Raw genomic sequence first — 21,808 nt, forward strand, 5'->3', positions numbered from 1 at the left:
AGATTCATGCTATGTACAAATCTATCCAGTCTACATATGGGGGGGGGGGGGGGGTTGTGTGGAGAGAGGGGGGGGGCAGAGCCGTGCGCCCTTTATGGACGTGCCACCCCAGGTACCATTTTGATGCATAGCATATACTAGAAGGCACACATATGCAATTCTGTCTTAACTGGTGTTTTATACAATGCTGTGCTCATCTGGGCTGTGTTTCCCATATTGTTTGCAAGGTGCGACATCTGTATAGGTATAAGGAGGACAGAGTTATAAACTCGGGGGGGAAACACAGAAGTAAAGTACTTAAATGGGATCCTATTCTTTGGTGTGAGGAAAATCATTGCGAGACGCTGGATACATGATGAACAGTTGATGCTGGGGATAAAAATAAATGCTGGATGTACTTATGTATAAAAATTACCTCTAAAGCTAGAGGGGCTCCCAAGAAGTTTAGGAAGTAATGGTTTTGTTCTTTTTTTGTTAAAGAACAAAAGGAAGAAAAAGCACATATACTTCAGTGTATGATGGGACAGTGGAGTCCCGATTGGCTCAGCCAAGAGAACATTGATATGTACAACGTTACTATAAAAAAGGTAAGGTACTACAATGGGTTCTCCACCAAGCCACTGGGTTGGGCAGCATAGTGGCTTAGTAGTTAAAACACTTCTGCCTGGCAGCACTGGGGTCCCCTGCTTGAATCCTGGTCTCAAGGCTGCTGTTAGAAATCACAGGACCCCAGGCAGCCTACCTGAAAGGGGCCCCCCTCCTGGCCAAAAGTGACTGAGGACATGGATTTATCAGTCCCTTACTTTGCAGCCTCAGCAGCACAGATTAATGAATAGGAAACGCTCGGAGGACTCCTACTCATTCACAAAGTGAAACTTAGTAAACAGTTTACTATGCTTCAGGGATATATGGATACAAGAGTGATGGGTACTGATCATTAACTGTGTTCCTCAAGTAAGGAAGCGGCCAGTAAATTACATATTCTCATTGGTAGTGGCCGTCTTCTGACTCCCCTCTGTCTCCTTGGTGAGCGATCTGTCAGCCTCCTGGGGACAATCCCCTGTCGGGACGCTCACGCATCGCTCTGCGGTGCACGTGTATGACATTGTGCTGGAGGTGCAGCGTGACTCGCGGGGCCATCTAGGAGCTCTGGTTCATTTCCGACTGCACATAACTGTCATCTATTTGGTGGACGGCGCGGCAGAAGTGTGCAGGCCTATATACATTCGGCCCCACTTCCACTGCGTCATGCATGCTGAGAAGAGCGACTGGTGATGTTCATTCTAGACTTTAGTCTGCCAGTAAGTACCTTTCCCTTTTAAATGGAGCACATGCTTTTATGTTTTAAAGTGTTATGCCCATATAATACAGGGGCTATTTCCCTTATGTCCGCTGCTTACAGCGGCAATATTTATCCAAAATCTCTGGATTTCTCTCCAGCATCTCCAGTATCCCCAGTCCTCTCAGGCCCTGATGCCGTGCATTTTTGGTTGTGACCCCCATCATCGGTTATGCTTTGCCAGCAAGCAGCCCTTTGTCTGCAGGGCTATATTTGTACATTTATATGTCCATCTGCTTTCATTCCAGGACTCCCTCCTTAGGCCTCAGTATCCACCGTTTTTTTTTTTTTTTTCTCTACAGGGACCCTTTCCACAACCCTAAACCCCTTCTTCTCATTGAGGGTGGGGTGCAGTCCCTGCATTTTTCCCCCCCATTCCGTTTGTATTTGTGCCTATTGAGACAGGTCCATCATAGATGTTTATTTGTAAGCAGCCACAATGCAGGCAGGGCTGCCGGGGGACTCCATGTGGCAAGGTTTTTAAATGCGAACATGGATTTTACATGCATATACAACTGAACTAGATGTGAGTTGCTAAGTAGATTTGGCTTTCCCATGTCCGTATGTTATTGGATAGATGCTTTAATTTACTGTTGACTGTCTACTTTTGGATTTCATAGACCATATATACGGTCAACCCCTGATGAAGAAGGAGACAATCAGCTCTGAAACGCGTGAGAAATGGGATCACATAGATTCTGCACGAATCCAATGTGAGCTCAGCCATATAACTGTATGGAAATAAAGTGCAGCACTCAAATGAAAATCACATATATATAAAATAGTGACAAAGTTACAGAAAACAGTGCTGATAAATCAAAACACCAGTGCTCATGTATAAACAAAAAAAATATATAGTGACAATATGTTGTGTAAAAGTCAATCAGAAGGATTGTCCATAATCCTATAAAGAACGTCCAAACAGACCCAAGAGTAGGTAAGGTGATGGTGATTCAAACCGTGAAGAAAACTATGCAGTTTGACAAGTGATGTTCAGTGGGTGAAATAATAGAAGATCCACCACCGTAAATAACAGGAGGCTTACCAGAGCGATTGGACACAGAGACACGCTCTGGTAAGCCTCCTATTAGTTACGGTGGCGGATCTTCTATCACTATTGTATACATATGCGATTTTCATTTGAGCGCTGCACTTTATTTCCTAACATAGTTTGCAATATTGATCACTTGCTGTGCTGGCGGCTTAAGTCTATATTTAAAGGGACAGTGCGGTAATTTTATAATATATTATTATAACACACACACACACACACACACACACACACACACTGTATGGCTGAACTTGCATTGCTCAGAGATTGCATGCGATTGGCACCTGCGGTGGGGGTGCAAATCAGGTGCGATGTATGAGATTGCACCAAATGGGGGTTGGGGGGGGGGTGAGAAGGAGTCTAAAAAGTTCCCCCATGCTCACATTTAAAATGCACATGTAGGTCCCACATGCATATGTAAACACACGTGAGGTATCGCCGCTAACATCAGAGCGAGGGCAATCATTCTAGCACCAGACTTCCTGTACAACTCTAAACTGGTAACTTGGAAAGACTTTAAATGCATTGCCAATGGAGATTTTTTTTTTATTTATTTTTTTTTATTTTTTTGGTAGCACAATTTGGCCCCGTTCCATTGGCAGACGCAATTTCTAAAAATGTGACATGTTTGGCATCTATTTACTCAGCATAACATCTTTTATAAAAAAACTTAACAATTGGGTATTTTATTGTGTCTTTGTGCATTAAACACCATTTAAGTGTATTTTTCCCAAAAATTTGCATTTTAATAACCACTGCACAAATAACCTCTGAGATAAATATATGCAAGTTACAATGACTGAAGCAGGATAAATATAACTAAAATACACAGAGAAATGGGTTGGCCATTTGTAATTTTGAAAAAAAAAAAAAAAAAAAAGGCTGCTCTGCTTAGAATGCACATGCCTATTTTTTGTCCCAGTCCGGGCCTGTTTGCACATTGTGGTGAACCCTTCTCTTGATTGTAGACTTTCATAATGATGCGCCCACCTCCTGGAGAGTGTCCTTCCCTTGTCTGGATGTTGTAAATGGGTTTTTCTTTTACCACAGAGGATTCTGCTCCAACATGAAACTAGGGTAGCCATACACATCTGAGCAAGAGAAAACCAATCATTCCATTTCCACATCCATGCTTTGGGGGGGTGCACACAAACGAACATCAATTGGAGCTTCTGTGCCCAGCAAATGCAGCCTCTGCGCCAAGCAGGCAGCGAGCTGTGGGACTGCTAGCGCGGCAATGGCTCCTGTGTCCTCCGTGCGCGACTTCTTCCTGTTCTGCTAGGCGGCCACTGGGATCGCCTCTGCCTTCAGCCAGTCAGGTGACCAGTATTAAATGCACGCCGCCTGATTGGCGGAGAAGCGGTTCTGTGTTAGCAAAGCAAATATTAATTTGCTTTGCTAACACTCCTAGGAGGACTGCGAGAGCAATGGATTGCGCTCGCAGTTTTTTTTTTAAGCCTATTAGCGCCTATGGCTCTAATCAGGCGCTTCAAAAAACACACCCCCCGCCGCTTTAATTCAGGCGCCCAGAGTCCGAAACGGGGCAGGACACCTGAATAGGGGGTGGCTACAGTGCCCATGGGTAGATTCATACAATGCATGAATCTACCCATAATACACAGTGGGGGTGGCACTCATACACCCTTAATGCACGAACCACCATTGAATGGAGAAATCACCATTGCTGGCTTCTATTGTATTCAGTAGCTGCAGCTGTCTGACAACTCAAACAGTGACTGCATCTGAAAGGATGCAGTCATTTAAGTAGGCTATTGATGAATCGGAAATTGGTTGGTTCCTGCTGAATTTCAATCAATTTATGGGCTGGTTGGTTGTACTGAAGTCCATCTGGTGATCAGCTTCAGTATAACCAGCCTGTTGGTTTTTTTCATGCAATCAATGTCGGCAGCAGTTAGTGTATTCTGATGGCAGGGAAACCTCATGTTAGAATAGAAAAGTGCAGCAGAAGAGATTTTCTCATTAAGACGGTCAGTGTGCTCAACGCAGTCAAGCAAATCGCTTTCCTTCAGCCACAGGAAGAAAGAAATTTGCATACTCTATGGTCAACCTTAATGTCTCCATCTACTGCTCCATTTGCCCCCCCCCCCCCCCCCCCCCCCACACACACACACACACACTTGCCAGTATTGGATGCTCAAAAAGCTGATTGCAAAGCTTAAGCACTGTCACATGGGGCAGGTCCTTGCTCTGTGCAAGCCCAACCAGAGCAACATGTAGCATGCTTGGGTTTCTTCTCCTAGGTTCCATGGGTAAGCAGAGAGAAAAAGTAGCAGTGGAACCTCTGGGCTCTCCACCTGTTACCCTTTCCCTGGCAACGACACAGTCACTTCAAGCAAAATAAATAAATAATTTGTCAACCCGAGTGCGTGTGAGTGAGCAGTGCCTCACTTCAACAGACCCTATTGGTGAACACTCACCAGAGCCTCATGACCACATTATGATAGGCTTTCCCCTCGGCTTGTTGTAGCGCACCATGTGTCTTGGTGTCATATCCTCCCAGTATTCTCCAATTAACGCAGACTCCTAGCAGCTCACGAATTGTGATCACTGAATAGATGTTTAAGGGAAATCAGGGAACTATCTGCAGTATGTTTATTAAAAGGTTTGAAGAATTTAAAATCAGGTAACATACATTATAGAACATCCAGAGGAAGAAAAACTTGGCACACCATGGTGGTAAATTGAAGAGATAATCAGGCATGATTTGAACGAGAGATCTTGTGTAGAATTGTTTTCCCTACATAGGCAAGTACATGCTCATTTGAACCTTTTGTCACCCAGTGATCCTGCCAGTAACACTTCCTATTCAAAGGGGACAACCCTCACCCACTGTGCTGTATATATGTAGCACCCTGGTGTTAGGCAGGGTGGCTTACAAATTTAGTTTGCTAGGTGGTAACTAGCCTGACTGATTTATAGGGGGATTCACTGACTTTTCCGCAACCCTGGACTTGATGCACCTCTCTTCTGTCACTAGGTGGCATTGTTGCCTGTGGCGTTAGAATGACTAGGGCATAATTAATTCAGATTAGGGGTGGATGGGTTGTATTAGTCAACTGGCAGGTGTTTTAGTCCCTTGGCCTGCTGGGAGAGCCTATTTATTCAGGCGGCTTCAGGTGATCGCTGTTCTGTGCCTCCCAGATGGCTGTCTGGGTGGACGTGTGTCACAAGGCTCCTGTTGCTAGGCCAGAAGCCTGGAGGCCTATCCGGGGAGCACCTGGTTGCTAGGCTGTCTGGGGCCCATTCATGCTTGAGAAAAGCAGCGCGGGGTTGGGGCTTTCGGCCGGAAGCCCAACCAAGTTGGAGGTTCCACCAGATGGGGAACCGCATCATTGCCAGCGGTGAGGGAGAAGCAGTTGCCACACAGGACGACCACTCCTGTTACCAGAGGCAAATAAGGATCAAGATCAGAGATAAAAATGAGACACAGTTGCTATTAATGGACAACCACTCTGGTTATCAGAGGCCAATTATAGAAGTCTCAAGAAGTACCAGAGCAGCTTTATTCAGTAGCCGGGGACATTGAACAAGTGGGAAAGCTTTAGCCAAGCCAGGGACCCATCGGAATAGCAGGACTGATGCTTGAGGAGAATACAACGGATTAGCTGTGGAAGAGCTCTGGGGACCCAGAGATGTCTGGGATCTTGAAGTCGAGTGAGAGACCCGGAGCTCAGCGAGTGAAGATCTTCAGTAAGATACTGTGAGAAAAAAAAAAGATCTACCACGGGTTACTGTGAGTTACGTTTATGGATCTCTATTGACTGTTCAATGTTCAGTTGCCAAATACAGTTGTTGCATCCAGCTTAAAGGCCCTCTACCTGTATAGCTGTCTGCCTATTTTTGTCTCCGAGTCTGTGAATTTCATCTGCCTAAGGGTGTCCTGGCCCTAAACCCTCTCTCCCTCAGTTCTTGTTAAGAGACAATAAAGCTCTTGTTCGCATTCAAAAAGTGACTGGTGCCCATGTTTTTTCAACTTGCATTACACCCACCATGCCTAGTAACATGTTTGACAACTACTGAACACCTTTCAATCCCCTAGTTTCGTAAATGGGTTCTGTAGTCCAGAGAGTAATGTTGACAGACAATAAATCAGCATAAGGAATCAGCCAACGAGATTTCTGGTAGGATCAACAGGTATTTTCTTTTTGCAAAACAAATTGCGTTCATATGTAGCAGGCTAAAGGGAAGTTAATAAGAAGTTTGTTTGGTTTTTATGAGACATTATGAATTTACTTGAAAGTGTCAGGAATACTGAGAGCAAGAACTTTGTAATAGATGGGTAGACCAGTGAAGATCTCATCACCGGGTTCCCAGAGTCTTATAGGAAACCAGTGGTTGGATTACTGGAAGTCATCAGTATTTATACAAATAAAGGTATCAGTATTGGTAGGATAGGATCTTTACGAGTGGGAATAAAGACCATTCTGATGCAAGCTATACAATTAAGAGAACTGGTGTGGGGAGGGGTAACTTATTACGTCTCTGTTAATCGGTCTTTGTTAATCTGTCTTTTCCTTCCTTTGTGGGTTGTGCAGCAAGTCACTTTTGGCATAGAAATGGTTATAACTTCCCCACCTAGCCCCTTCCTTCTCATACTAATAAGCAGGTCTATACACATAGCATCCGAAATTCAACACCCAGGCGACAGGCATGTACACTCCCTTCTCCCTCCGCCCTTCCATGCCCCTCCTCGTTACACACAGGTGACACAGAAGCGTAGGACACAGCATTCACCCCTCCCTGACCAGACAGGACAGTCACCAGCCATAAGGAGCACATCATTCCACAGGAATGTTCTACTGCGTGCATGTATAGTGGGTCTGTGCTGCAATATTCAAAAGGTGGGAACATGATAAAACATGCCAAAAGCACGTCACGTCACCTTCTACAAAACCTGAAATATAGAGTAATGCAGTCACAGCACAAGTGACCACCAACTGCTCTCATCATGGATAGTCTAGATCATTGGTGGTCAACTTAATATGGGGGCTTTAAGTGCAGCCCTTGACATCAAAGGGCCACACATAAAATTCAGTGTCAGACTGCATATACACAACAGATTATAGTCAGAGACTGCTGACACAATACAAGGGACAGTCAGAGACTGCTGACAGGATACAAGAGATGGTCATACTGTGGATATAATACAATACAAGAGACGGTCAGACTATGGAGCATGATACAGGAGATGTTCAGAGACTACAGACATGATACAAGAGACTGGGCATGCTGCAGGAGAGTGTCAGAAACTGGAGACATATTACATGAGACTACTGGAAATTATTGCTATACCAGGGCAATATAGAACAAGATCAGAGTCTACAAGGGCCCAGAGGCCTGTAGGTTCGGCACCAGAGGCCTAGATGGTAAAGCTGCAGAACTTTTCTAGTTTTTGCATCTTTGGATATTTGTTCACACCATGTCAGTTATACAATAGATTTCTATGTGCCCTGTGTACACAAAAACCCAGCTCGAGGGACATGGTGTGAGAAGACTTACTGTATTGTGTTCAGCTGGATGCCATGTTTTTGAAGGGCCTAGAGCACTTACAAGCTAACATATGAAGTTCACAAAAAAAAAAAAAAAAACACCCCGAACAAAACAAAAAATACCCTTACATTTTAAATAAAGAGGATTGAAGCAAAATTAGGATCACAGCTCATCAATGCAGCCTCTTCAGTGCCCCATCATTGTGGTCTCACCAGTGTTGGATTATCCCTGTTGTCTCCAAGGGAAGAGGAGGAGCGAGCGCGTGGCTGTGAGTGATGGAGTGCCAGATACACAGGAGATCGCAGCTATATGTAATTCAGGAGCGCTCACTCCTCTTCCCTCAGAGACAGGAGGAATCGGTGTATTACACGCACCCACGATTTTAAGGAAAAAAAAAAAAAAAAGGGAGCGTGTTATATACCAATAAATATGGTAGTTGTTGTAAATATAGTCAGTGCTTATAAGCTACTGAAATTTCTACAAAAGTCTCTGTGGCAAAAATAATATTTCATAGAAACCACCTTGTTGCCCATGTTTAGCAGTCCAACTAGAGATACAGTGGTACCTTGGTTCAAACTTAATTCTTCCCAAAGGGTTCAATTTATCAAGAAGGCAGTGGCTCATGTTCGTGAACCAAAGCTAATTATAATGAACTCTTCTGGTCGCAAGCAGAGTTGTTTGTGAACAGAAGCATTCATGAACTGAGGCATTTTTTTTATTTATTTTTTTATTCTCAGGGTTTTTAGAGAAGGGAAGCATCATGGACCTTTACTAGTCTGTCTGAAGATTGCTTTTCAGGATGTTTTGGCTAGAGTTCCACTTTATTACAGTTTTCCATCTTTACAGGCCTGCAATACTTAGCATGCATCCTGGCAGACCTCGTAATATTGGCTTCATCTCTATGACAAGGTCAATAGGAATTACTTTGATCCAGTCAGCACATGCAGCATATGTGTGAAACTATTCTAAAGCTGGCCATACATAGGGGAATCTGAACGTTCAGTAACAAAAATGTTCACACCCTTAGACAAGCACTTTTCAACTGACATGTAGATGTAGGATGAGCAACCCATCACTGCCCGTTAGTGATGGCCAGAGTAGGAGTAGCGTTTATTAAATATTTCCACCTGATTACCGACACCACCAAGGCCAAATCTCCTGACACTATTATTTGGGCTTTATACCCAGGAAGCACTGAAGACAGTAGTTTGTATTTATGCCACCGCCCCCACAAAACAAAGATCCATGTAGGTAGCTAACAATTAAATTCATTTGGAACCCTTAAACAATCTAAATGTTTTTTTTAGAAGATTATGGTGAGGAATAAACTTCCTCTGCACCCTCAACATGACTGATATTTTGGGTACGCTATTCTTCTACAAAGTTACTTTGAGGGCTGAATAGAATCCTTTTGCACTTGAGAAAAGCCTTCAAAAAATCTGACATACCATTTGGAAAACTCACCTGCACCATGGTCCAGCTTGCCACCTCCTCAGGTTAGTTCACCATTTGTTCTAGTGACCAAATAAAGTGAGGGGAAATCCAAAATGTTACAATTGTCATGGCATCAGAAGTGGAGTGGAAATATTCCAAGGACATATTTTCTGGTGCCAAAGTTGATGGTGGAATTTCTTTTCACTTCTCTTCTTGTCTCCAAGACAGAAAGTGAAGGAAAATCTCTCCACTGGGAGACGCAAACATTAAGAACTTAACTTAGTGGTTGTAATGTTCACCCAATAAATCCAAAACTAAATTAGAGTCCTAACTTGAGTTCCCCTTTAGGTGGACCATTATTTAAAACAACATATGCCAACTACAGGTACCAGCATTTCTCAAAATGAACCAAATGGACCCCCCCCCCCCCCCCCCAACAGCTGGCAGGCAGCAATCACCTTCTACTCATACAAATATCAGAACCATCGACTCAGTCTTCCTGCTGACAAAGAACTTAGACTATGACCTTTACATGCAGTTGTTAAATTCTTGCATCACGTGGTGCTAAGCATATATCTTTCATCAATTTTCCTGCTCATAAACATGACCTAGTAATACAGCGAGTAGTGCACCTTGCCTGCAGATAAAAATTACATTAGAGATTCCATATTACCAAGCTTATTTATGCATTCACCAAATTTAAATGAAAGCTTCAATTTGTCATGCAGGGCTCACTAGTGTACCCAGACCAGTCATATCATTGTTTGTATCAGAGGAACACATGAATATGCCTACAGTCATAAGAATTTAAGAACAAATTTGGGTTATAAACCAATCAACCTTGCTGTAGCTTTTTTAATTTTCGAGAGGAAACCAGGACACTCAGAGGGAATCTGAAAATACTGGGCGCTCATACAAATGCAATGTAGTAAATATCCATTAAAAGAGCGCTATATCTGAAGGGCAAAATTTTGTAAAAATATTCATTTAAAAAAGGACTCCAGACTTGCAATTAGGGAAACTGCATTCAACTAGTTTCTAGCAATCCCAAGCCTGACATAGCAAATATAGTGGACTCTAAATTTTTGTATTTTTTGAAATACATTGTAAACAGCCTCAAACTCTAAAAAGTGGTGATATCTAACCTGTGGGCCATGGATGAGATTCGGGGTGGGGGGGTGGGGGGATTCATAAGGCCCCATTCACACATGAGCGTTTTGTAGCTTGAAGTCAGAAGGTCCAAAACGCCTGAAGCTCAAACAAAGTTCTGGAATTTATTTATTTATTTTTTTAACAGATTTGGGCGTTTTTCTACTTTTTATATTGGTGACGTTTTGACCTGTACAAAGTCGCGGCAAACAAACGTCAAAAATCGCACGACTTTCTGCCTGAAAAATGCTACGCTCAGGTGTGAATGGGGCCTAAGGGTGAGATAAAAAAAAAAAAAAACAAACACACACACACACACACACACACCTCTTGTCCCAATCAATGGTTTCTCATTGAAAGAAATTACACCTCGCCACTGCTCATAGCACCGATAGCGAAGCCTCTCCTGATTTACCATTTTAAATTTGTATCATCTTTCTCTGCATAACCGCCATTGCATACCACTCCATAATAGCAAGTTCCAATTCTCATTTTTTTAGCAGTACTAGTAGAAGATTTCAGCAGAATTAAGATTGTTAAATTTGCACAAAGTGATTGTATTTAGATCCTGTAATGAGTGGTTATTACTTTTTACATGAAAAAAGGAGCGAGGTTTTGCTTTATTCAAACTTTGTGTATGTCACATGCATGAGGCAATCAAAATTTCAATAAAAAAAGTACATATATTCATTGCCTGCAAAGTTTAGTTTGTGAATATTTCTGGAGTTGGGGTCCGAAGCTGTCAGATTTTTAAAGGGGTCCATGACTCAAAAGGTTAAAAAAAAAAAAAAAAAAAAAAAAAAAAATCAATAAATGGTACAAAACGTACACATTAGAAATAATGAGACTAGACGTTGTCAACTTGGAAGTACAGGGCGTCTCAGCTTCTCCAACTAATGTCTGCTGGGGTCCAAAGGCCACACAGAAAGTGCCAAAGGCCTGGATGGTGGGACTAAGGATCTAAGAGGTTTTAAGCCCCTTTCTAGCCAAAAGCTTTGTTTCTGATAGAGTGGGGTAGGTAGGATTAAACTGTACAGCATGGTTTTATATCTGGCTGTGTCCCTTTGAAGAGATTTTCCTCACTCTGTCCTAGTGTCAGAAATATCTCCATTAGAACAAAGACAGCAACAAAAGTGTTTTGTTGTTGTAGGTCCCCTTTGGAGACATTTATCACTTCCTTTCTCCTTGACACCAGGAGTTGAAGTAAGGCTCCACACACCCACACTAGGGCGTCACTGATCATGGGAGGAACCGATGTGATTCTGCCTGCGATTCTTAAACCGCTGCAAAACATGCTCGCAAACCCATTACTTTTCAATGGTACAATTTTGTCACAAATTTTGCCCAACAAAATCGCAGCGAAATCATGCAAACTAAAGTCGCCTGAAGGTCCAGAATCACGGCAAAAATTATGCCAAGATTGGGGTGCCATTGATTTGCGATCCGGAATGCCTAGGTGTGAATGGAGCCCAAATGGGGAAAAAAAAAAAAAAAAATAGGACACAGGCAGAAAGAAGTCCTAACCCTCTAAAGAAAAAAAAAAAAAAAAAAAAGGGGTGAGAAGAAGAAGAAAGAAGGAAAGCTAACAAAAAATAAATAAATAAAATACAGTATTGTCCTAAGTAGTTTGCAAATAGGTTACGATTTACCCTGTGTCCCTTACTTCTGGTCCTGGTGTCAGGAGGACAGGAAGTAATGGGAAATGTCCCCAGTGGGGCAGAGACAGCAATACAATATTTTACATGGATTTCTGTGTCTGTCAGCGATCTCCACATTTCTTGTCAAGGTCTCCCTGAAGGAGTTGCAAAAACAAACATAAAAAAACTAATTAAAATATGAAAAATATTGAAAGTAGACCCCGAGTGGTAAAACCATGCAGCAAATTGCAGCTTAAAGTGCATCTCTAGACAAAATTTAAAAAATAAAATAAAAAATTTTTTTGATAGCGTGGGAAGGATAAGACCCTCTGTCAGATTTGTGTTGCAGTCTGTCCCCATCATGGAGATTCAACCCCTCTATCAATATCAGTGAACATTGTCACCAAGAAAAAAAAAAAATCCACAATATTAGCAAATTTTGTCTCCAGAACAAGAGGTAACGGGAAATCTTCTAATGGAGTGTTCTACAGCTGGCCATACATGGATCGTAATTCAGCAGTACCCCAAAATTTCATTCATTCTATGGCTGTTTTGGTTCATGAGAAATGTATTGATCGACTTCTCATAAAATGGACCTGCTGGAAAATTTCCATTCAATGAGCACTGTTGAATGTATTCTGAGGGCAGGGGAGTCCCATTCTCAGAATATGACGACAGTGGGGTGGATTCCCCCACCCACCTCGAATGTATGGATGAGGGAATCGGTTCAGATATTCAGTCCATTGGCTAAATGGAAGAAACCAAGAAACACAACTGAACAAAGTATGGACAGCTTTTGGGGGGGGAATCATGTTACTTGGAAAAAAAAAAAATTGCTATCAACTTCCTGTTGTATTTCTGGGACAGGAAATTAGATTTCCACAATGGTACACAAAAAAAAAAAAAAAACAGTCTGCGTTTTAGCTATATATTCACTTTTAAGGCTCATTTACACAACTAAATTGGGCCATAGGCCACCAAGAATCAGCATGTCTCTGAGGGGGGTATGCCCAGGCGTTTGTCAGCCATGGCCAGCAGCCTGTGCCAGTCAATGGTAGGTGCCCATAGCTGTTCACATACATCTGAATGTTTACTTATAATTAGGAACAGATCTAGATGCAGTTTGTTTCCAGGGCTGCTCACCTGTCCCAAATCGCATGTAACCACTAAGATTTCTGGTTACATGTGAACAGCCCTGATGTTGGTCATTGATTTGTACAATCTGCTGGCCATGGCTGATTGCAAACCCTTGCGCTACCCACTGCAGAGAAGCGATGATCCACCGGCGGCATACAGCCCAAATTGCCCATGTAAATGAGCCCTAAAACAAAACATACAACCATACACTGAAAAGTATAATAGAAAAAGGGATTTCAGCACAAATTCTGTAGTCACACTTTTCATTAAACATTTGTGAAGCATAAGGCCAGGTTCACATATGTGCAAATTGGATGCGGTTTTACGGGATGCCGGTTCACACATGTCCAGGGCGGCCGCGGTGCAGATTCCAAAAGGGAACGGTGCGTGTTTTTGGGTCCAGTTCACGTGCGAATTCAGGCAAAAATTTGGATCTGAATTACACCTGAACCGGTGTACAGAGACGCACCGGACCCCAGGCTAGAAACCGCAGACACACACACACACACACACGTGAACCCAGCCTAAGAGTATCTTTTTTTTATCTTCTCATGAAATCATCAGGCAACGTGTTCAGTAGCAGACAAATGTTAAAAGCCAGATGGGGACTGTGGAGTAAATGAAATGACAAAAGACATGTATGAATGTTGGCACCCCCAGGGTCCAAAGATGTTGAAGGCTGTTCAAGGGTGAGGCTGCATCATTTGCATGACAGGTACGTTACTATGTGCTGCTGTGTGAATAATTATTTCATATTCCACAATAGGTCCTTATAAAGCAATTGATGACAATTACTCTGCTGGTCTGTCAAGATTAGTGCATACCTCCCTTTTCAAAGCACTTAGGTAAAGAACACTTAATTACCATGTTAAGAGGCTTTAACAAGACCAAGTCCTAAGACACTAAAGTGAGAAGGAATGCAATAAAACGTACTTGCAGCTCAAGAATCGGGGCAGGGTAGGATGACAAATGGAGAAAATCCCAGTTCCCTGTTTTTATTAGTTACAACAAGAATTTGTTTGCAAACAGTACTTAATTACAGGATGAATCAGGACAGGATAGCCAAGTCATGTTATAATTTACAGGATGAATCAACTGATTGATCTTCAATGTGTGCAAAGCCCTGTGATTAACGCATACACATGTACAACCCCAACATTTTAGGCTAGAAGATCATTTTGAAAATGTGGAAGCAAGAAAAAGTGTTGCAAAAGTGGGTCCGTTACCCGTAGCAACCAGAGGTTGTCTCAAAAACCAGGATTGGCTGCTGTGGCCTTCGTTTAGATCAGCAAAGTGGAAGGAAAAAAAAAAAAAAGGAAGGGGGGGATAGGCTATGTGTAAAAGAACTGTCAAATAATGCTTGTTCTGGCACAATCAAAAGGAAATTAGGAACAGTGGATAATTGACACGGGAAACTAGATATGATCAATGAAGCAAACCCAACAGGGCGATGAATGGGTTGACCTTCCCTTGTGCAGATGGGCTAATGACCACTGTTTTCAGAGCATGAAGGGGAGGGCGTGTTAGACTTGATAACCTATAGTTAGGCTAACAAGTGTAACAGCCATGCTTTCTTAACCCCATCCATGCTGGCACTCTGGAACAACAGCATAGTACATTTATAACAATCTTACAAGTTCTACAAGCGGTTTCAAAATGAGGTGACAATGAGATATTTGGATCTCTCTTACCTCCATATACGGAGCCGCTCTTTGATGACGAAGACCCCTTTTGCATCATCCTGGCCCGGACCTGTTCCTGCACACGGGCATTGCGCAGCTCTTGGTTCTCTTCGCGCAGCTTGCGGTCCATTTGCGAGTCGGTGGGAAGCGCCAGCGAGGTGATCTGGAGGTTTGGCTGCAGGGCCGACATAAGGAAGTGATTGTCTTGCATTTTCAAGCCTTGAGGGTGGAAGTTCAATCTCCCACACTGTGCAGATATCTGTTCCCAATGCCCACGTTCAACCTGCTTGTCCCCAGACTAAATCCTTGTCCTATATCAGAGTGGGCCTGCCTTGCCTCTGCTTCCTTGGCTGCTCTTAAGCCTACAAGGCGTTATTTGTATGCAGCAGACTGTTCCTGTCACTGGGCTGCTCTCCACTCTCTTAGCCTGCTTCTACGCCCCACCCTGCCATTACCTAAGTGCTCCTACCTGTCCCTGCCTTTATATCTATACCACGCCTCTCTGACCTAATGCTCCTGTCCCTCAGCGTCTCTATCCTTTCCTAGTCTCCCCGTCTGGGTATACTCTGCTGTGTTCTGTAGGACAATTCCTGACGTTGACTTCCTACTTCTTGTAGGCTCTGTCACACCTGTATATGTCAGTCACACCTGTATATGTCAGTCACACCTGCTCCTACACCTTGCCTCCACACATCTCTCTACAAGCACTCTTTCCTCCCAAGCCCACCAGTGTTCTCTCATCTCCCTGACCTGCATTCTGCTGATTTCTTTCACTCCTCACACCCCTTTTTTTTTCTCCTATACAAGAATGTTACATCCCCCTCTCACTGTCAGCAAGGAATCTTCCTCCCGCTCGCTCTCTATTAGGGTCAGCCCCTCATTGCAAACACTACGGCAAGACTTGAACACCTCAACCCAAAAGAGAACCCAACTGTTGGGGCCACATATACTACACAGACAAGTCATATACATGCAGTCAACTTTTTTTTCCCCCATAAAATATGTCTTTGTGGGTATTAACCTTTTCCCTCCCATAGCCTTTTTTTTGTTTGTTTTTTTATACACATGCTAAAATGCACATTTTTAAAGGAACATGCACTTAAAACGCCATATATTTTCTAAACACTTAGGACCCATGTGACAGCTGTAAATCTATATTTTCAGTAAAGAAAAAAAATATAAACATTCAAATTCATTTTAGTGATAAAAGATAAAATCTCCACATTTTCTGTAAAATCTAAAAGATGAGTCAGGTTAACAGATATCAAATACACTATATTGCCAAAAGTATTGGGACACCTGCCTTTAGACACACATGAAGTTTAACCACTTCAATACCGGGTACTTATACACCTTCCTGCCCAGAACAATTTTTAGCTTTCAGCGCTGTCGCACTTTGAATGACAATTGCGCGGTCATACAACACTGTATCCAAACTCAATTTTAATCATTTTTTCCCAGAAATAGAGCTTTCTTTTGGTGGTATTTGATCACCTTTGGGATTTTTATTTTCTGCTAAACAAATAAAAAGAAAACAGAAAATTTTGAAAGAAAAATGACTTTTTTTTTTGTTTCTGTTACAAAACTTTGTAAATAAGTGAGTTTTCTCCTTCACTGATGGGGCTACACTGATGGCCACTGATAAGGCGGCACCAATGAGGTGTCACTGTTATACAGCACTGATAGGTGGCATGGATGGGCTCTAATAGATGGTACTGATGGATGCAAATTAAGGATGAGCTCATTCGTGTTCACATGGTCCACGTGCAGAGCCCACCAGGAAGTCGGCGCAGCGCTGCGCTAATCACAGGCAGTGAGACATTGCCCCCATGTGCGGCTGCAGAGATCGGGCAATGTCTCACTGCCTGTGATTAGCGCAGCAATGCGCCGACTTCCTGGCCGGCTCTGCACGTGGACCATGCGAACATGCCTGAGCTCATCCCTAATGCCAATCAGTGAAGCACAGACCCCCCTGGTCAGAGGAGCAGCTGATCGGCACTCCTCTACTCGCGTCTGAAAGACACGAGTGAGGAAAAGCTGATCAATGGCTCTTCCTGTTTACATCGTAATCAGCTGTGATTGGACATGGCTGATCATGTGGTAAAGAATCTCTGTCAGAGACTCTTTACTAGGGATGAGCTCAGGCGTGTTCGCATGGAACGCGTGCAGAGCCCGCCAGGAAGTCAGCGCATCTCTGCGCTAATCACAGGCAGCGAGACATTGCCCGATCTCTGCAGCCGCACATCGGGGCAATTTCTCACTGCCTGTGATTAGCGCAGCCCTGAGTTGACTTCCTGGCGGGCTCTGCACATGTTCCATGCGAACACGCCTAAGCTCATCACTACTCTTTACCTAGATTGGAGTTGCGGTCTGACACACCGCAACAATGATCGCCACGATGCGTGCCCCCAGGGGCGCACATTGGCTTGACATCTTGGCGACATCATATGATGTCCGGTCAGGTTATCGAAACCGATAAATCCGCCATCATTTTGCTATATGGTGGGCGGCAAGTTGTTAAAGTGGTTGTAAACCCACGAGGACAAAAAAACCTGCAAGACAAAGGCATAATGATCTAGTATGCATTGCAGGGTCCCGGCACACCACTTTGGCTGGCGACATGTCTAACGGAGTTACTTCCAGGTGTCACGGGTAGGGTTACCACCTCATCCCTTTAAACCCACATAACACATAAGAATTACACAGGCTCTGAGGCTAATTTAATGCAGATAAGACACTAAGTGAGTTTAATTACCACCTTAATCAGCCGCAGAACCTGTGTAATTAATATGTGTTCAGGTTTAAAGGGATAAGGTGGCAACCCTAATCACGAGCTCTGGCGCTGTGATTGGCTGGAGCCGCAATGGCGTCAATCCCGCGCATGCGTGCAGGAGCCGCCGGTGACGGCACACTAGCTGGAGAAATAGCATGTACGAGACCTCTCTTCAGTGCGCATGCGCCGATGATGTTGGCACATGCATATACAGTGAATATCTCCTAAACTATGCAGGTTTAGGAGAAATTCACGGGCTTACCCTTAGGCAAAAGTGGTTGTATAGCATTTGCAACCACTTTAATGGCATCCCAGTCTTAGTCCGTAGGGTTCAACATTGAGTTGGCCCACCCTTTGCAGCTATAACAGCTTCAACAATCTGGGAAGGCTGTCCACATTCTATGGGAATGTTTGTCTATTCTTCGAGAAGCGCATTTGTGAGGTGAGGCACTGATGTTGGACGAGAAGGCCTGGCTCACAGTCTTTGCTCTAATTAAATATGTGAACTCAATGTCCGATTTTCGTTTAATTAGTACGGTTTTCGTATGAAAAAAATCATAAGAGCAAGAGACTACGCATGCTCAGAAACGAAAGAATATATACAAAACTATTCAACACATGATGCCACTTCTGACGTTGTATTCTGTAGAACGAGTATTTTCTTATGCTAAGTATCCTCTTCACTTTCGACATGAGCCCAGCATGTAAGAAAAATGGACGAACGGTCATCCAAAAATCTGATTGTGTGTGTATGAGGCTTTAGACTGTAGGGTTCACCCTGTGCCGCCATAAAAGCTTATAACAGTCTATGGGAATGTTTGACCAGTCTTCCAGAAGCACATTTGTGAAGTCAGGCACTGATGTTGGATGAGAAGGCCTGGCTTGCAGTCTCCACTCTATTTCAGCCAAAGGTGTTCTATTGGGTTGAGGACAGGAGTCTGTGCAGACAAATCAAGTTCCTCCACCCCAAACTTGCTCATCTATTTCTTTATGGACCTTGCTTTGTGCACTGGTCCAAATCATTTGACGGAGGGGGGATTATGGTGTGGGGTTGTTTTTCAGGGGTTGGGCTTGGCCCCTTATTTCCAGTGAAGGGAACTCTTAAGGCCTCAGCATACCAAGACATTTTGGCCAATTTCATGCTCTCAACTTTGTGGGAATAGTTTGGGGAAGGCCCCTTCTTGTTCCTACATGACTGCACACCAGTGCACAAAGCAAGGTCCATAAAGACATAAATGAGAGAGCTTGAGGAGGAGGAACCTGACTGGCCTGCACAGAGTCCTGACCTTAACCTCAAAGAAAACCTTTGGGATGAATTAAAGCAGAGATTGTGAACCGGGCCTTCTCATACACATCCGTGCCTGACCTCACAAATGCACTTCTGGAAGAATAGTCAAACATTCCCATAGACACACTCCTAAACCTTGTGGACAGCCTTCCCAGAAGAGTTGAAGCTGTTGTAGCTGCAAATGGTGGGCCAACTCAATATTGAACCCTACGGACTAAGACTGGAATACCATTAAATTTCATGTGTGAGTAAAGGCAGGCGTCCCAATACTTTTGACAATATAGTGTATGTCAAGACTTAAAATGGTGACAATCCATGATACCAAGAATTTTTCATAATTGATGCCTGTTAGGGCTTATTCACACTTGATTTGGTCTGTGAAGATCGATCCACATGAAGATCGCTCTTCAGAGAACATTTGACAGGCGGTAAGGAGGTGTTGTATCACTTCCTCACGGCCTGCTTTAACTGCTTTTCTACACAGCTAATTCTGAAACTTCATACATACGTGTAACATTCTAAATTTTGTTGCTAAAAAATTACTTAAAATTCCCAAACATTCTATATATTTTTTAGCAGAGGCCCTAGCAGTGATGGCGAACCTTGGCACCCCAGATGTTTTGGAACTACATTTCCCATGATGCTCATCCACTCTGCAGTGTAATGGAGCATCATGGGAAATGTAGTTCCAAAACATCTGGGGTGCCAAGGTTCGCCATCACCGCCCTATAGAATAAAAAAGGTGTTTTTTTATGTCACACGGTATTTGAGCAGAGGTTTTTCAAACGCAATTAAAAAAAAAAAAATACACTTTAATGAATTTTATTGCACATAATGTACAATGGAAAAGAGGATGTTACACAAAGTAAATAGATACCTAACATGTCATTCTTTAAACTTGCGTACGCCAATAGAATGGCGCCAAACTACGGTGCCTAAAATTCTCCATAGGTGACATTTTAAACACCTTTAGCCCTGGTTCACATTGATGTGATTTGGCACGCGACTTGATATTTCAAATCGCATACCAAATCAGAGGCAAAGAGGGGTTCGATTAGGACAGCAGCCACCAGCACACTTCTAAATAAATGTAAGTATTGCCCCTTGTGCTGATTTTTTCTTTTGTTAGCCAAACTTAAGCCGACCATAGATAGATCGAATCTCGGCCAGTTCAGCAGGGATCAGCTAAGATTCGATCTATCTCTGGGCAGGCTGATTGTACTCAAGTTCATCCATCGATCGATTTGGGTACAACCAACATGTCGGATTTGTTGTGAATATTGGCACAAGCAGTAACCATTGTGCTCTCCTGTCAGGGCTCCCTGCGACTCTCCCCCGGAGAACACAATAACCCTGCAGGAATTAAGGGATTTTCTTTGCTGCAACTCATGGTTGCAGGAAACAAAATTGCATAATCCATGGCTTGTCAAAAGCAGGCCATAGACGTGTATGGATAGGCTGATTGCACCCAAGTTAATTTATCGATCAACTTGGGTACAACCAGCCTATCTGATTTTTTCATGCAATTATTGGCAGCGTCTATAGCTGCTAGCTATAATCACTGTGTGTTCTCCTGGCTGGGATGGCTCCCCCCCCCCCCCCATAGGGAGAACGAAATAGCTTAGCCCATGGTTGCAGAAAAGAAAGTCGCATAATCTATGGCTTGACTAAAGAAAGTTTGAATTTCAGCCAATTCAGCAAGCACCAGACGATATTTGAACCGTGTATGGGCTGGCCAATTGTACCCAAGGTAATTTATCGTTCAGCATGGGTTCAACCAGCCTGTCAGATTTTTCATGCCATTATTAACAGTGGCTATAGCTAGAGTTGCCACCTGTCCGGGATTCACCTGGACAGTTTGGGTTTTGAATCGCATGTCCGGGTTTCAGACCTGCTGAAAACCGGACACAATATTCATAATGGAAACACAAACACAATATTCATAATGGACTCTGGCTCCCCGAGTACCACAACCGCCGAGTGCATAGGGGTCTACACAGGACCCATTCCCATACATAGACAGGAGAGGAGAGAGTGCTTGATCTGTTCCTCCTCCTCCCACCCCTACAACGCTGACTGCCCGGGCACGCTCCAATCCCCGGTGTTCTGGTCGTCCGAATGTGTGGGCTGGAAATCTGAAGTTCTGCAAGCAGCAGATACATCACGGATGAAAGTTGTCGACACCTGAGCCTCCATCCTTGCGTGAGTGAGCTCCCCCCACCCTTCCTTCTCTCCCTTGCCTATGAGCGAGTGAGTACACTAAGGTAAGAGGGACTCAGATGTAAGGGATGCTCTGTGGACTCTGATTTAAGCGCTTGCGGACCAGCCACCGCAGTTGGCTCCACTGCCCAGAGCAGTCCAACCGTGGGTCCCGCGGACTCGATGTCCGCGTGTATACCCTCGATCGTCGCACGGAGAGGAAGAAGAGGAAATGCTGATGTAAACAAGCACCTACCCGTTCTGCCTAGTGACAGGACACTGATCACCGCTCCCTTCATGGGAGCGGTGATCAGTGTTGTGTCACACACAGCCCCTCCCCCCTACAATTAGAATCACTCCCTAGGACACACTTAACCCCTGCAGTTCCCCCTCCTGGTTAACCCCTTCACTGCCAGTCACATTTACACAGTAATCAGTGCATTTTTAATCGCACTGATCACTATATAAATGTAAATGGTCCCAAAATCGCTCCAAAAGTGTCCGATGTGTCTGCCATAATGTCGCAGTCATGATAAAAATCGCTGATTGCCGCCATTACTAGTAAAAAAAAAAATTAATAAACATTTCACAAAACTATCATCTATTTT

General features: G+C 43.6%; 1 protein-coding gene across 2 annotated transcripts in view; it reads right to left on the reverse strand.

The window, feature by feature from the left end:
• Positions 1–21,808, reverse strand: part of PKP3 (plakophilin 3) — a 135,358-nt gene that overhangs the window by 67,531 nt on the left and 46,019 nt on the right. The window contains exon 2 of one of the 2 annotated variants that reach the window (XM_077460739.1): positions 14,950–15,115. In XM_077460739.1, coding sequence (XP_077316865.1) covers positions 14,950–15,115 — 166 coding nt within the window. Of the gene's footprint in view, positions 1–14,949; positions 15,685–21,808 lie in introns of those variants that run through there. The other variant, XM_077460738.1, reaches the window with a different exon arrangement.

The sequence above is a fragment of the Lithobates pipiens genome, unplaced genomic scaffold, assembly GCF_037356315.1.
Source record: "Lithobates pipiens isolate NorthernLeopardFrog02 unplaced genomic scaffold, aLitPip1_a1.2 Scaffold_10, whole genome shotgun sequence".
Lineage (NCBI taxonomy): Eukaryota > Metazoa > Chordata > Amphibia > Anura > Ranidae > Lithobates > Lithobates pipiens.